Source organism: Achroia grisella, unplaced genomic scaffold (assembly GCF_030625045.1).
Source record: "Achroia grisella isolate CSIRO2021 unplaced genomic scaffold, CSIRO_AGI_Agris_v1 utg402, whole genome shotgun sequence".
Taxonomy (NCBI): domain Eukaryota; kingdom Metazoa; phylum Arthropoda; class Insecta; order Lepidoptera; family Pyralidae; genus Achroia; species Achroia grisella.
In genome coordinates, this window is record NW_026712841.1 from 5,109,884 (window position 1) to 5,126,945 (window position 17,062).

Genomic DNA, 17,062 nt, shown 5'->3' on the forward strand with positions numbered 1-17,062 from the left:
GTGAAAAATGAATATGCATATATTGAATAATCAATATAGTACCAGAATACTAGATATGTTAAGAAAGAATTACAATCGCCATTCAAGGAATATCTCATTTGTCATTTGTATCATTTGCACTCACCTCGTACCATATCTTGGTAGTAGACATAATTCAATAATCATAAATTATCGAACTTCATTCACTAATTATAAGTTACTGAGATCTCAAGTCCAAAGCTGGAGCGGGTAATGCCGGTTGCCATTTATTACACTCGAACATCTACCAATGCTGATTCCCCGAATCACCTTCAATATTCATGTTCAGAAATATGGAACAATTCCTCAAATCCAATTGTAGCGATTTTTTGTTTTTCTGCCATCGTACTGATACTGGCAAGTATTTTCATATATACATTCCATTATACATAAATGTATTATGAATGTAAATAACTTAAAATTACCATAATTACACAATATGAGCAATTTTTTCTTAGTTTTAAAACATACAAAATTAGAACATGGTTTTTGTATAATTATTTTATTTACACACCTCAGTGTCAAGTAGTGAGTAATTAGAAATTATAAATTAATCCCACTATCGATATTCTTAATAATAAAAATCTTCAAATTACAGTAACAAAACAAAAGTAAAAAAAAGAACATTCGTGACATAGTCTGTATTTAAAAATGAAACTCTGGCCATACAAGATAAAATCATTAGACATGTAAGTTCATTCAAGTCTAATCCTTATTATATAATGGTATCACAAATTATGAAAATTACAAACTAAATAAAATACAATTATCTAATCCACACTACATATTATAACTCTGAATGTATAGCATGTTGTTGATGTGGTAGAGGATCACTGGGATGAACAAATAAGCCTTCTTTTGCTTGCCAATCTGTGTAAGCTCCATATTGAGACGAGATTCCCACAATTTCGCCTTGTCCACTTATCGGGCGCCCAAATGTACGACCAGAACCCGCTAAAAATCTGTAAACAACATTATAATGATCAATACTTAAGCAAATAATAAATAAATAAATAACAATCTATAGATATAAATAAAAGAAAGAAGTTGATTACACTATTGATAAATTAATGACAGTAAACATTTTATGAGCTTTATTACTTGAAATAATTGTCTTATACATTTTGTACAAAATAGGTAGGTGTAGCAATGTGGATGTTTACCATCACTTTTAAATTAGCAGTTGAAGTCACGGGTAACTTTGAGGCACAGCTAATTTAGAATAATGATCACATATATTTTACCCTAGGAAAACATCTCAATCTCTCAAAAATGTATGGGTATTATATATATATATATATATATATTGCACTTATACAGATAATAAAAAACAGTGTATTTATAAAAAAAATCTGAGCAAGGGTGGGTTTATGTCTGAAAGATATCTCTTCTAGACAACCTTACACTGTGACAATGGATGTATTTAGCGGATAATGGTAGTGCAAGAGTACTAAATATGTAAATAGAATATTAAAATGTACAGTTAATATATTTATTAAGATATGGTTAATAAATCTACATATTAAAATATACATATAAAAGATACTATACTAAATATATCATTTTATATATATATTGGGATTGTAGAGTATATTATACGGAGTGGAAAGGATATGCATATCATGTCAAAGTCAATTACACCTATTTTAGTCACTAAGCAGATTTCTTTCTAAGCTGTGTCAGTTGTAGGGGGTAGAGTATGCATTGAAAAAACAGTATTAGAGGCAATAACATCTTTGTCCCCTCATGTCGGTAGTATTGTTCATGCATATAGGTGACAGTTGCTGCTTACTAACAAGGTGGGCCGTAAGTTTGTCTGCCACAATTCTAAATACATAAAAAAACTTACGATGATGTATCAACATGCTTCAATTTCACTGGAGAGTCTCGTCTCCAGAAATCATTATTACAAACAACAGTCCAGTTGTCACCACTATCACCTTCTCCATCGTCATCACCATAACATGACACTTCCTGATTAGACGAGAGTGGTGATGAGAAATGGTGTGAGTGAAGATTTTTCTTAGTACCTATGTGTTGCAGTCGAATCACTGAGTTGCATTTGATTGGTGCCCTGGAAAAAATAAATAGCTGATAATTCATAACCATGATCATTAAAATATTTTTAAGTTTTATTTCCCTTAATAGAATATGAAACTGTGATCTTGATATTTAATATTCCATTTAACAGTAGGTGTGTATTAAGTTTTAAGGGATTATATAATGTTTTTTTATTATTGCACAAAACCTTTATACCTAAAATAATAGATGTATTTAGAACCAACTACTGAATAAAATAATTTTATTTAACTACATTGTATTAATTATTCCTGATTCATTATTATTACTAGTATCTTAATTTAATACAAAGCAATTAAATTTAAGCAAAATGAATTATAAAAAAAATTGTCACTTGTCTATAAACATAAGTTTAATAAGTCTCATAATTTTATATTACTTAAATATATTACCAGTCTCATATAGTGGCAGTATACTTGTTTATCCCTAGGGGATTATTCTTTGCAGATGTTTTATATAATAAATTAAGATATTCACCCTCGTTTACATGATTCTCCTGAAGCTGCCTTGATTTGCCAGTGACTATTATGGTCGTCGGTCAGATCCACAGCAGTGACGGACTGCTGGCCTGAACCCGAGCCGTACTTAACATCATGAGAATGCAGCCGAAGTCGTAGGTCTGTGTTCATCAGTTTCAATATCGTACCACATGTCACATAATCGGCTTTTGAACCTAATTATATAGAATAAGAAATAAATTAAAAAGCACTTTTATTCACAAATATCAAAAGTATAGTTAATTTAAATATTTTATCGTGCTAATCCACCCATAAAGTAGGGCCACGTAATTCTATCAGAACTCGAACACCGCTAATATATAAATCAAGTTAATTTTACTACTAAATAATGAAAGATGTATGAAAATATAATACCTTGAGATTTGTCTATTAAAAATAATGTGTAAAAAAGCGATATTAACAATATACTGGGAAACAGACAAAAAATACGAGTAAAATCCATTGCGAGCTATGACTTGCCGAGTTATTTTATAAACGACAAACGAAAGAGAAAATACAAGATCGAGAAATAATTATTAATTAGACTGACACATTGACGTTAACAATTCGTTATATCAATGTCATTGTCACTATGTGACCGATTCATTACTCCATTACTCATTATATTAAGGAATGTTACTGTAGATTTGTAATCATTTGATATCGTATTCCATAAAGTAAAATATATTTAGTTGGTGTTCTTTTATCATTAAAGTTTAGGAACCCCAGCATTATATCATACATGACAATTAGATGAATTAGACATGACTGTATGGGTAAAATACCATTGCCTTTCCTAAAAGAAAAAAAATCAATCGTTCTACTCTTTCGTGGCCATTCACTTTTCATTCATTAAAATTTTATATAAAAATAAACATCACCCTTAAATTCGTATTATTTACTAATTCTATTATATCTACACTAAATGAAAGAATAAATGAGTCTTTAATTAACCTTTATCTTACCTAGTATTTAATTATTACCACATTTGATAATGGATAACATTAATAGAACTTCAAGTGAAAATGGGAAAGGTATGTATTTTTATTGATACATTTAAATATTTAGAAATGTTCCAACAAGTTCTAATTTCTTATATTATATTTCAGTATCTTTCGACCCTGGCTGGAACGATCCCCCGAAATTTTCATACAATGCCCAGCAGACTACGCCGAATAGGCCTCGCAACTTCCTGAACAAGAGAGTCCCTTTTCCTTTATCGAGCACAGGCGCGAGCCCTGCGCCACCTCCACCAGTCAACCTGCCCCCTATACCAGGTGGCTTGTCACCTGCACCAGTACACATCACTTCTAAACCTGAACTTGATCAGGATATTAATATTGATAGTGGAAGTGCCCTCATAGAGGTGAAAGACATTCTCTTAACATTGTTAGATACTAGTAGTGAATTGGAAAATAAAGCAAATGACATTAAAAGAAGAATATGCATTATGGAGGAAATGTGGAAAAGTGGGAAATTGAATAAAAGTATACATTTGCATATAAGAAATTTAGCATATGGTAAGTAACAGATGGTTTGTAAAAAAATTACAGTAGGTTTCTTGAATATTTTACATAATCTAATTGTATATTAGTAGAATTGCCTGTGTGAATTCATGTCTAAAGTATCTTGTTTTTTTTTTTTTACTACTATAATGCTGTAGGCCACAGCTGGCCTTTATAGCTTCACCAGATGATAGGGGCAAGTTCATTTTGTATAAATTATATCTGTCCAAATCACTCTAATGTCAACTCATTGAGTACATATTTAGCAAGACATACTACACAGGTTTTATAAACACATACTTCTGTAAATTGATGGAATCAGTTTATTATTTATAGACTAAAATTATAAGTATATTGTTTTCAGTTCTATTACTGTTAGTCACCTAATAATAGTTTTTCCAAATATAACATCCATGTACAGACAACAGAAGATATAGTTATATCTCTGTATCATAAAATAATATAGTCATGTAGCCCATAGTCTATGAAGCTACTATGAAGTTACTTTCTAGTCGCTTCCAAATAGATTTTCTGATGTTGTCACATTAGATGTTATAAAATTAATCAATATTAATATGTTCTTGTTAGGTAGATTAGTTAATTTTTTATTATTAATAAATAATTATATTATTTATATGTATACACAAAAAAACCTCTTTGTTGCACAGTCAGTATCTCCTATTGGATTTTAATATCAAGTTGATATATAAACTGCCTTAAAAATGTCTCCCATCCCTGCCAATGTCATATTGATACTAAGATTTATTTACATTTTTAATCTTAATTAAAATTTCAGTTATTGCATAAAGAGTACTGGACATATATCTATTATTTACAGCTTTGAAGAATGATGAACCCCAAAAAGCAGATGAGATACATCGGGCCCTGATGGTCGACCATGTGAGTGCAGTTGGCAGCTGGATGCCAGGAGTTAAACAATTAATCCATAGCTCTATAGCTCGCTGTGAACTATTGGCAATAGACAAGGATTAACATCCATACTACATATTTATTATATTTGTTTATTGAGAAAGCCCATTTCCATAGAATTTACTATACATATACTGGCTGAGTAATGATACCTAATATCAGATAATTAATGAATATTAAACAAAACTTGTATTTATTGAGTCATTATAATATATGTACCTAATCAATGTAAATAACTGTGTTAAATGTGTATTAGTTAATTAAAAAGTCAACATATTTGTTAGTTTTAGGTATATGTGTTTTATCTCTGTAACGATTCCTTCTCAACTTGGATTCTAATTAGCTTTTGATTCAACCCTTTAAATCTCAATGCTACTAAAATAAAAATACAGTATTATATTCAATAATAAATTGGCAAAGGGCTAAACACATACTTCTTATGGTGTGCAATGAATTGAGTAATTCACCTAATATTAAGCAAAATATATGTGATTCTTAATATAGTACTATATTATTCAATAATTAAGTCATTAAGCTTTACATAATACAAAAAGTGTTACGTAAAAACTTGTAATTATATTGTAAAAAATATGGAGAATTTATAATAAAAGTGATATGATATTACTGTACAACTTTATTTATTTTTTATTACATATTTGAAAGTTCGAGATTATTATTTATATGTTAAGAATAAATTCTCATCTATTAGCTGATATCAAAATTACAGTAATAATATTGGTCTTGAAGTCAAGTCTTATCATACCAAGTTAATTCTCTTTATCGTAAAACATTGTAAAATAACTGACAAATACACACAAATATTGATACAAAACTGATTTAAATTGAAAATAAATTTACATAAACACTAGTTGCTGTATTGTTAGTTGATTTGGACTTTCACCATTAAATTCGAGACGGAACAAGCAAGACTATTTTGTCTCTCTAGTCCCAATGAGCTAGTTATTTATAAATGATAACTACTTAATTTCCTTCTTGGTACTAGGTACAATGTGGTTTCGGTAGATATATATAAAATATGTTTGTCAATAAGGTAGTCTGGTGACATTATACCTATTTCCTTTTCGATCTTGGAATGTCGTAAGAGAAATAAAACCCTATCGTGTCATAGAACAATACATTTACGGTCCACTGCCGGCAGTGGTGATAATATTATAATACCGGTTAACATTTTAATAAATTTATCATCAATAGGTGAACATAGAACATAGAGTAATAGCCTAAACCCTATAAATAAAAACAGATCTTCCCCAAATTACACTGCGTAGTGATGTTCTCAATACTACTTGTTTTTCTTGTACTCTTGGCTCGTTGTCATATCTTACTAATATTCTAAGCGTGAAAATTTGTGAGTGTGGATGTAAGTATGGCTGTTTGTTACTCTCACGCCAAAAATACTGAATGGATTTTATTGTAGCTTTAAAATAATATAGCTTATATATCTACAAATTTCACGCGGGCGAAACAGACACAGGTAGTTGTATTATATGCCGCGTTTGATCATTTTGGGTGCGACGGTGACTCGCACGGGGCGGCTGAGTTCTACGAGCGGAGCTTGGTCGCGGGCACTGCCGACGGCGTCGTCGACTGCGAGACACACCGTGATGTCCACGCCGCACGGGTCCGTCCACACGCCGTGCGAGATCAACACCTTGGTCAGCAGGCGCACGTTATGGGTGCCGTCGTCGTCTGTATAGTACAACATTAGATATAACATGTAGATACAAAATATCCTAAGCCGTTTTTTGACTTTAGCCAAATATATTGGCAATATATAATCAATAATCATATGATTATTTTTTAGCGATATTAGTACTTTCATTTATATGGCAAAACAAAGTTTGCCTTATAAAGGAAAATACTAATATCGCTACAAAAATTAGGGGTCGGTTGTAGAATGGTGAAAATTTGTAATACCAAGTCATAAAAAATTGATATTAAGGATCAAAGTGGGAGTGGGCGGGCCGTACACTGTGCGTGTGCAGTACGTATTGTGGTCGGGGTGGGCGGGCCGTACACTGTGCGTGTGTAGTACGTACTGTGGTCGAGATGGTCGAGCGGCCGCAGGTGGTCGCGCGGCGGCACCAGCGCGTGGTGGCGACGGTCGGGGTATGCGACTCGTACGCGCAGTGCGCCCGGCTCGCGCACTCGCACCACCTCCGCTTCGAGCGCCACGCTGGTCACTAGCCCGGCACTGAACCGCAGCACGGTGTCGTTGTCGCTCGCCGGCTCAATTATCGTCGCGGTACACATACGGATCTACCAACATAATTATCATTTTTCATTATATTAACACGTGAAGCAAAAACTTACGTAGCCCTTTTTAAGAAAATTGCACGAACGGAGGAGTATGAATTTTCTCACACAGTTTATATATAGAGTAGGAGTGCAGAGTATTAATATTTTTAAAAATAAGGGATGGAAATGTTTTATTGATTTTATTTATTAAAATGGTTGTTGTCTACATTAAGTTATTTTTTTAATTTAGTGATAAAACAATTATTTAGTTAATTTTGCATCGAAATAGTATTACATTTAATGGCCCGGAGCGAAAGGATCGTGTGCATTTCATCGTAATGCATTTTCGAATTGTCCCACTGTGTGACGTGGGCCCCACGTTGGGAAACACTGATGTAGACAATAAAGTAGAATTGCACACGCATCGTACCTTAAGACTGGGCCTGGGTATTAATGGCAGCGGCGCTGCGAGCAGTAGCGGCATGAGAGCGCGCGCGAGGGCCGCCGGCTTGTTGTCGGCGCTCATCGACAGCTGCTGGAACACTGCTATCGTGAACGGGTCCGGCTCCACGCCTGTATCGCAACAATACAACACTCAAAACTGTTTGTATCATTAAACTAGTATGCAAGTGTTACCTTCAATATATAAACAACACCCAGTGACTTGTTACTTACATTTCAAATTTAGAACCATAATCAGTCACGTGATACTTGTGGCGTCACTATCATGCCGCCACCAATAGATATTAAAGGGAAGGAAACAAGGAGATAACGGCCTTTTTACTGTTCGAGACAACCGCGACGACCAAGCGTGGAATAATATCAAGTATTGCTGCATCAACGTATCATTTCAGAAACTTCCCATTACAAGTAACCTAACTTTACAACACTTATGTGTATTAAACGTATTTTTAAAAAATGAATAACTGTTGGAAACCCCTATATTTTATTTAGATAATTTTTAATTCTGTAACACTGTAACACTTTTCTTTCTCTTGTAACGGTATTTTGATGTGAATACAGGAACACACAAGCCTCCTATAATTTTTCACATTACCAGGGCCTTAACAACAGTCTGCACGACTGCTATCATCACGAAATTATACAATGATAATGGAATGGTACAATCGTCTGCGCTAACGGTTAATGCTGGTGGGTCACCAGTGGAGGACGATAAGATGAACATGGGTAAGGTCAGTTAGTCTAACGTGACAAATTCACCAGGAATTTATTATGATGGTTTCCAGATCAACCTGACATGTTACATTGCTAGCTATGGAACCATCAGTCCTTATTACTAACAATTCATTTCCCCCAATTAAATGTAATACTATATACAGTTTAATTGTGGTAGACTGTATAAAGTCAACTCATCATCATCAGCCTACTGCATTCCGTACAAGGTCGACTCGTTCTTATCAAATGCTGCGTTAAACAACTTTCTAATATAAGCCGTTATAGGGGTGAGTAATATACTCGTAATGTATGGTAGTAAAATAACATAGTAAAATATGCATGTATGACACTTTAATCTTCAGAAATGTCAACGCATGACGTATATATAATACAGGCGTCACGTGACCACGACATGTCCGTGACGTTCGTTCATTTATGTGATTTTTTAAAACTATTCTAATACTCTAGGCAGCTGCCGGCCTTCAATGTTAACAAACGAAAATAGAGACGAGAGGACACTCTAAATTCGACAAAATCTGTGGTTCATCAGCGTCGGTTAACGCTTTCTGTCAGGCGAGTCGCCAACGTGTTTACAATCCTCAACCGGGGTTAATGACCTAACAATAAGTGTGGACAAGGTTACCTGCAGAGGCTAGCATCCGGTCGAGGAGCTCCGCGTGGTGCGTGAGGGCGGCGGCGGCGGAGAGGGCGGCGGGCGCGGGGCCGGCGGCGGCGGGCGCGGGCGGGGCGGCGGGCGCGGGGGGCGCGGGGGCGGCGGTGGCGGCCGCGTGCAGCCGCGCCGCACACACGCGCAGCGCCAGCTGCCACACGCACGCGTTCTCCTGCTCTGTCACGCCGCTGAATTGATGCTGAAGCCTGTTTCATACAATAAACTCTTATAGAGAAGTACTCGCAGAATGGAAATCTAAATAATATAATTAACTTTCATTAAATACGCATAAATACGATACGCAGATAGGACTACACTAGGATTATATTACCATATAATCACAGTTATACATGCTGCATAAATATCTATAATAAATTGGTTGATTGATAACTATTTTTAATCATTGGAAGATTATTTTATGTGCAAATGGATGACATTATATAAATTGTTACTGTTAATATTATAATAATCATGTTTATATAAGCTGGCATTCATTAATATAAGTATTGATTAAAATTTATTTGCATGTCGAATAGATTGAACATTGGGACTATCATCAAGTATATCTAAAAATGTAAAACATCTGTACAATTACCAGATATGAAGTACGGATTCGTAACAGTCCTAACAACTTATGTAATATAAATTGGAGTCTATTATCCGTATTTAGTCACTCATCTGGGCCGCTGTACGCGTAGATATCGAACGACTATATTGATTTAATCTATACATATAAAAAAAAATTGGAGTGTCTGTTTGTAAAATTGAAATAATAGTTTTTTACTACCTGCATATGAATATAAATAAGGTACATACACAAAATTAACCTTTTTTTCAATTTTTGTCTGTCTATTTGTTCCAGTTAATCTCTGAAATGGCTGAACCGATTTTGCCGGGAGTTTTCTTGGCATGTGGCTGATGTAATAAGGAGTAACTTAGGCTGCTTTTATTTTAGAAAAATAAAGCTAAATTCCAGGCGGACGAAGTCGCGAGAACAGCTAGTTATGAAAATATAAAGAGACGCGTGCGTGTACCGCGTGTGTGCTCACCGTAGACAGTCCTTGTGCAGTTGAGAGAGCGCGGGCGGCGGCGGCGCGGCGCGCGGCGCGGCGTGCAGCGCGGCGTGCAGCGCGCGGGCGCAGCGCGCGAACAGCGCCGTGAACTGCGCCGCGCCCGACACCTGCGGCTCCACCTCCGACAGCCTGCACCCACCCACGCACACCTCGCTCACCGATTCTTTTAAACATCGCAGCACGCTACGATCCGAGTCGACCGACGCCTAAATCTCTCCATCTATTTTGCTCGACCGCTTAGTATGAAATAATTACGCAGCCAAGTTTGGTTTTTGCATCTGAGTCGGATATAATGACTCGGCTTATAGGGACACGTCGCTTATTGTGACCTACTTTTAATAAATTGTGTCAAGTTATAATAACTACAATGATATCTAACCCCTTCAGTAGTCTTCTAGAAAGTGATATAATACCCGTCAGATATGACTTAGGATATGTTTGGCACATGCCTGGCTTTTTTGTTAACAATGCTACCGGTCTTTACCAACTCTATATAGAGTGAAACCCATTGCTTCAGCTTTTAAATAGTCATATTTTTTATTTTGCGACAACGACGCTACTAAATATTATTTATTTAACATATAATTCCAAAGATGTAGTTAACATCTAGAATTCTGATTATCATAAAATTAAGTAAGCTGGACTATTGACTCCTAAGATCAAAATACTAAATAATTATGTCCTATAGGAGTATATATTATCATAATATGTACTTGTTGAGTTGATCCTCGGCGGACCGTAACATCTTGAGGCGCACGTTAGTTGACAGTGTGGTGTTGTCAATATGCTGCAGCACAGATTCGAAAAAACGTCTCACCGCGCTGTCGTCCATTGCAGCCTCTATTTTCTCAGCGCCTAGTTGCGCTTCACCTATATTAACAAATTAAAATATACTTCAGAAGTATAAATTGCAGGTTACTTGGGTATACACTATTAACTTACAATTAATTTGTTTCACTACATTAATTATACTTCATTACAAATACATTAATACGGTTGACAAATAAAAATGAAATTAAATATAACAGACTAAAAATTTAAAAATTAATTAACAAATATATTTTTCAAAGATAATTCTTTATTTGATATTGCTTGATATAAAATTATTCATAAATAAAGAATGTTACCAATGGGCAAATGTGGCACGAGATGCGGCATGGTGTCCCGCAGGTAGGTGTAATGTTTGACGGTGTGCTCCTCGAATAATGGCAACATTGTAGTGCAGTGCTGCGCCGCGTTCAAAGTCAGTATTAACACGCACATGTCTGTTTCATAAGAGGGTGAAGAAAACTATTCATATACACCATTAGGCTGGTACGAGATCTATATATACTTTATATAATTTATAGGCTTCTTTGAATGGTTTCACGTTTAGATATATATACAATTTTATATACATTACACACAATAGAGCCATATCAAGTATGAGAAAATTTAAAAGGTAATATTTTTTTTAAATAAATGGACTTTAGAGACAGTGACAAAAATAATTGACATAGGTATATAAGTGGAAATTTTTTTTTTTAATTAACAATAATAGAATTTTTTTGACAGATTACTTATTTTTTGGATAATTAAATACCCTTTAAATGTATTTTCTTTTATGTTGTTTCATCGGCAGCAATAAATGATTGTTAATTACCTACTTAATTATACACCAATTGTCATTTCTAGCAGTCAAACGATCATACATTACGGTTCAATAGTTTCATTCGTAGGGGTCTCATAATAGTTTTAGATCGTAGTATTAGTAAAGGATACAGGCAGGGTCCTCGACGTCCGGCTCGGGCATGTCGAAGAACGGATGCACGGCCAGCAGGCGCGGCGCCAGCGGCAACACCAGCGTCGCGTGCGAGCTGCCCAGACGCTGCGCGCACCGGAACGTCGACCGCTTGTCCTACGCACGGACACATCTCTACACTTACGGAAAAAAATATTTTCGTGTTGACAGCCCATTTGTCGAGAAAGATTTAAGCTATATAACATTACGCTACGGCCGACGGAGCTGCGATGAAAAATATTGCAAAAGGTGGAAAATGAAACGCAGACGATGTTGCGCGGGTCAGCCACTATATATAATATATATATGTCTGTCTGATGGTATATGATTATCGTACAGTAGTACCAGAGTCGGTCGCACATTACAATGAGTATAAAAAATGCCAGAAATTAATATACTAAACAACTGGAATACCTGCGGATATCTCTTGAGATTTTCCAATATTTTGTCAATACACATCTCGAGACAAGTCTTGGATGCAACTGTACACGAACCTAACATTCTGTGGAGTCCTTCCCTGACGTCCATAGAGTAATCCTGTGGGTATATAATAAATTACAATTATACATAAAAACAGAATCAAAATTACATACTAAAACCTTAAAATTCTTACAACCTTAATATTCTATAAATTTCGTTCAATGATCTCCGAGGATCAAAGCTAGCTGCAGCGCGCTTTGAAAGTTGTTGTTGTGTTTCTGTTGAAGTATGCAGCAACCTAACTGTATAAGAAGCATGACATCTTAGTCCGGAATGGTGATATGGTGGTGGTTAATGCATATAGGCGACGGCTGACATTTGTCATAAGATGTGCCATGAGCTTGTTACCCATTTCAATTATATTATATGAAAAATTATGGATTTTAATTATATTGATCTAAAATACATGTTCACCTCCAGAGCACTCAATATAATCTCGAGCTGGTCCTCCCTGAGTACGATGTGGTGCGCCATCTTGGTGAGGCTGTCGATAGCCCGCAGGCGCACATCCTCGATCTCGTCATTGAACATGTCCACAAGGAAGTCGAGCGATGTCGTCGCGAATATGGAGTTCTCCATTGATAGCTGGCACACAGCGTCCACTGCTGCGGTGCGGACCTCTGAGTAGAAAAATAAATGTTACTGTTTATGGAAGATCAGTACGAGATTGAAGTTACAAAGTTCTTTATAGGAGAATATCTTAAGAATATCCTTCAATTTTTGTCCCTGACTGGTTTAGACAGCGAACTTTAGTACTTTTTCCGTATCAGAGTTTACAATATATATTTTCAAGCGCGGCCCCAGTACTAACAGTAGCCCCCTCCGGCCGCCGGTGGAGCGTTACACTCACAGAGACGTACCCATGAGCTCGTCCTCGAGGCCGTGCACGAAGGCCCCGGCGGCGCCGCCGGGCAGCAGCTGCACGTGGTCCGAGTGCACGAGGGCGCCGGGCGCGTCGTCGGCCCAGCGCCGCCCGCTCGCCCAGGCGCCCGACCGCACCAGCTCCGCGCCGCGCTCGTGTGCCGTGCGCTTTTTCTGTTTGCGCATCAAGTAACATTCGTAATGACATACGATATAAAAATTAAATACATATCTAAAAATAATATCTATAAATAGCATAAAATGAAGTCGCGCCCGGTGTCTGTTCCCTTAGATCTTTTAAACTATTCAACAGATTTTAGTGCACTTTTTAGGAACAGATAGAGTGATTTGATTCAAGAGAAATGTTATATGTATACCCGTGCGAAGCCGGGGCGAGTAGTTACTAAACAATAAAGGATCATAAGTAGCCATCTAGGCCCAAATGAGCAGTGCTTACATACGGGTACTAAATAACTGATAGAAATGATTAAATACATTTTTTCAATATGTATGTATGTAAAACAAGTTTTGGTGGAAATGATACTATGACAGCTGTCAATTCTTGACAATGATTTTAGTAATTTTTGCATTTGATATACTGTATATTAGAGAACCTTTCTTTGTGTTTAATTTGCAAAAAAATCGCTTAATACTTATATATCTTTTAAATATTACCTTCATATTACTCATAAGCTGCTTATCGAGGGTTTGTAATAAAAAGCGATCGGAGACACCTCGCGTAGTACCCAGTAGGGTACAAGCAAGCGCCCGCACTTGCATACACAAATCATTTACAGCAGAACAGATGCGGACAAATGCGTCATCAACTAAGCGCATAGATGTCTCACCATCTTGAAGAAGTACAGTGCTGAAAGGCAATTAATTATGTATTTCTGTTAAAAGGAACTGTTGAAAAGAACATCTGTATTAATTCAATACTAATGTATGTATTTTTAAATGATTTAATTTATATATATATATATATCTTTTTCAAGCTATATAGTTTACAAAGCAATAGATGAGACTGAGGTAACCATGCAGACTAAGTTGTCTGCATGGTTACCTCAGTCTCATCTATTTTAACTTAGTAAAAATAATATATTTTAAATATAAAAAATATAATACTGTTTGTTAATTATTCATGTAAATGAAGTCCATTTTCTGAGCTTTGAAAGTACTCACTTCTCAGGATATTTATTTCCAAGCACCCATACTAGTTTCAAAGCCACTTCCCTAACTATCTCATAGTCATCAGATAGTGCAATACAAACTTGATCATATAAATTTGCACTGAGTGTTTGGCCCCTGTCATTCAATGTTAGAAGCGACTGGAATGCCTCACAACGTACCCTTGCATCCTACATAACAAAAATATAATTAAAATTAAATGTTTATATATAAGGGTGTGGTGATAAGTTAGACTGTCACAATCAGGAAATTGTTAAAGTAATTAGGGGTCATTTGCACTGCAATGTATTTCACATGTTTAATGGTACTAGAAAGATATTTCATACATTTCTCTATATGTTATATCCACCATGGCAAATAAATGTTTTGTATAAACTATATTTGGTAAGAAGTAAAACGACTATTAATTTGTACAATAATTTCATACCACCAACAACAAAATATTTTTTTGAGAATTTCTAGATATCAGCTGAATTTGTATAAATTACATTAAGGATGAATAAGTTTGCCTACTAAGTTTCTGGTAAAACAGTGAATCTCCATAGAATTAAAAGGGAGTGAATTATAAAATAAAAGAAGAGACTTTATGAAGAAAAACTTGAACAAACCTCAGCATAAGAATAGTCTCCTAGTAACTTGACAATAGCATCAGATTCAGCAACCATCTCCAAAGTCCTATCAGACTCAGGGTATATAGGATACAGTTCACTGATGAGCTGCAAACACCGACACTTCACCTGATGACTTGTATCTTTCAAATTGTCCTTTGCAACTCCGACCAGCCGAGTCATTAATATTTTATCATCAGGGAACTTGTTACCAAGTTTTAATAATGTTGCTATGCCTTGAGCAATCACCTTAAACAAATTTATTATAAAAATACATGTATTTCTTCCAAATTGCAAATAATATAGTGTACTATACTAAATTGATCAATCATTGATGTAAACTAAATCAATACTAAATTCACTGATTGTGAAATTGACAGGAGAGTTTGTAAATGGTTTAAGTTTTTTTATATATTTTCCACTTTGCTTTTTTGGAATGTTTTGTACTTTGTATAGGTCATATTGAGTTGCTATGTGATGCAGATCATTTAGAATTGGCTCATGTACAAATGTTTAGAAAATAATGAAGCAAAGATGGTATGAAACAATAGCTGAGGCAACAATAAAAAAAATACAGCAAATGTGTAATTGATTATGTTATCAATTAATAATTAAATGTGGATGCCCCATAATAATAGATTTTTTTACTACACAATACAAAAGGTACAACTACATTCTATAGATTTATTAACATCTATGTAATTAACCTGTATTTGGTCTCACACAAATGAACCTTTGGTCTCAAACTAAAGTCAGATTGTTACTTTTTTTACTATTAATTTGTCATATATCAAATTATTTAACTGTAAATCCTTACTAATATTATAAATGTGAAAGTAGGGATATATATAGGGATATTTGTTATGTTTTCACACAAAAGCTACTGAACCAATCATCATGAAATTTTGTAGACGTGTTCTGGGAGGTATTAGAAACAACAAAGGATACTTTTACTAAAAAAATAAATATTTTATTTAATGGATTCAATGTGAGTGAAGCTGTAGGTAAAAGCTAGTTAATAATAATTGCTAAAAATAATTACACTAACCTTGTGAGATGTCTCATTCTTAATCAAATGTATTGTTTCATCAATCAGATTGTTTAAATTAGCACCGGGGCATTCCAAACCAATGTCACAGAACAACCACAATATCTTTACTCTGACTACAGACTCTTCTTCTGATTGAAAATGCTCAGACAACTTCTTGATAGCTTCCTCAACATCTGATTCTTGGAATTGGAGGCAGTCGGAAATGCGTAGCAGCAACTGTAAAGCTTCATCACTTGACTTGCACTTCTCCAGAAGTCCGACAAATGCAGCAGCTGAACTACCTATCAATGGCTTTTTGACCAAATGTAACTTTTTTGATGGAGGACCATCCTAGAATAGAATAGAATTTAATTTATGCTCATTATCAGATGACCCTGATGACCTGTAAAGATTAGCATGTAAATCCGTCTCTAATTACAGATTTTATTTATTTCACTTTCAAATAGGAAGACATGGGAACATTAGGGTAGATACAACAACAGAATTGTGGTCAAGTGACAGAGCAGACGGTACTGAAGAAATGACTAAAGTACAGCTTTTTTTAAACCTGAGTGTGTGACTGATTCAGCAAAGTAGGTAAGGCAAATGGATAACAGTTTATGGAATGGTATTGTAAAATACAACATTATAACATATATTGTATCATAGGACATATATTGTTAAAACTATACCTGAAATGATTTATTGTATTCAGCTAAGGCACGCTTTTTTAAAAGAGCAGCCATTTTGCTATTACTATATAATTATATCTTGAGAATTGGAGTAGTTTCTTCAATACTTTAGACGTTTTGATAGCAAAACATAATAAACAGCCGATATAAATAACCTCACGGTGAATAACAGTCGAGTAGATAAAACACAGATTCTTAATTTAGAGAGATTGTTGGTCA

At 35.1% G+C, this 17,062-nt stretch overlaps 3 protein-coding genes across 3 annotated transcripts; 1 reads left to right on the forward strand and 2 right to left on the reverse strand.

Moving 5' to 3' along the window:
• Positions 1 to 35: 35 nt before the first annotated feature.
• Positions 36 to 3,111, reverse strand: LOC131844623 (stromal cell-derived factor 2). Its single transcript, XM_059193567.1, has 4 exons — positions 2,970 to 3,111; positions 2,575 to 2,770; positions 1,868 to 2,092; positions 36 to 980 (listed from the first exon to the last, which is right to left on the reverse strand). Exons 1-4 carry the CDS (start codon positions 3,055 to 3,057, stop codon positions 806 to 808), a joined length of 684 nt encoding a protein of 227 aa, XP_059049550.1. The 5' UTR covers positions 3,058 to 3,111; the 3' UTR covers positions 36 to 805.
• A 159-nt stretch (positions 3,112 to 3,270) lies between these two features.
• LOC131844447 (steroid receptor RNA activator 1) lies at positions 3,271 to 5,834 on the forward strand. Its single transcript, XM_059193341.1, has 3 exons — positions 3,271 to 3,628; positions 3,704 to 4,114; positions 4,938 to 5,834. Exons 1-3 carry the CDS (start codon positions 3,589 to 3,591, stop codon positions 5,090 to 5,092), a joined length of 606 nt encoding a protein of 201 aa, XP_059049324.1. The 5' UTR covers positions 3,271 to 3,588; the 3' UTR covers positions 5,093 to 5,834.
• A 547-nt stretch (positions 5,835 to 6,381) lies between these two features.
• On the reverse strand, positions 6,382 to 17,030 carry LOC131844300 (integrator complex subunit 4). The gene is made up of 16 exons (XM_059193146.1): positions 16,844 to 17,030; positions 16,170 to 16,502; positions 15,122 to 15,370; positions 14,508 to 14,683; positions 14,001 to 14,193; positions 13,325 to 13,499; positions 12,879 to 13,084; positions 12,399 to 12,521; positions 11,966 to 12,101; positions 11,332 to 11,469; positions 10,918 to 11,074; positions 10,181 to 10,333; positions 9,105 to 9,337; positions 7,716 to 7,858; positions 7,087 to 7,306; positions 6,382 to 6,736 (listed from the first exon to the last, which is right to left on the reverse strand). The coding sequence occupies exons 1-16, from the start codon at positions 16,895 to 16,897 to the stop codon at positions 6,531 to 6,533; spliced, it is 2,895 nt and encodes a 964-aa protein (XP_059049129.1). The 5' UTR covers positions 16,898 to 17,030; the 3' UTR covers positions 6,382 to 6,530.
• Between the last annotated feature and the right edge of the window lie 32 nt (positions 17,031 to 17,062).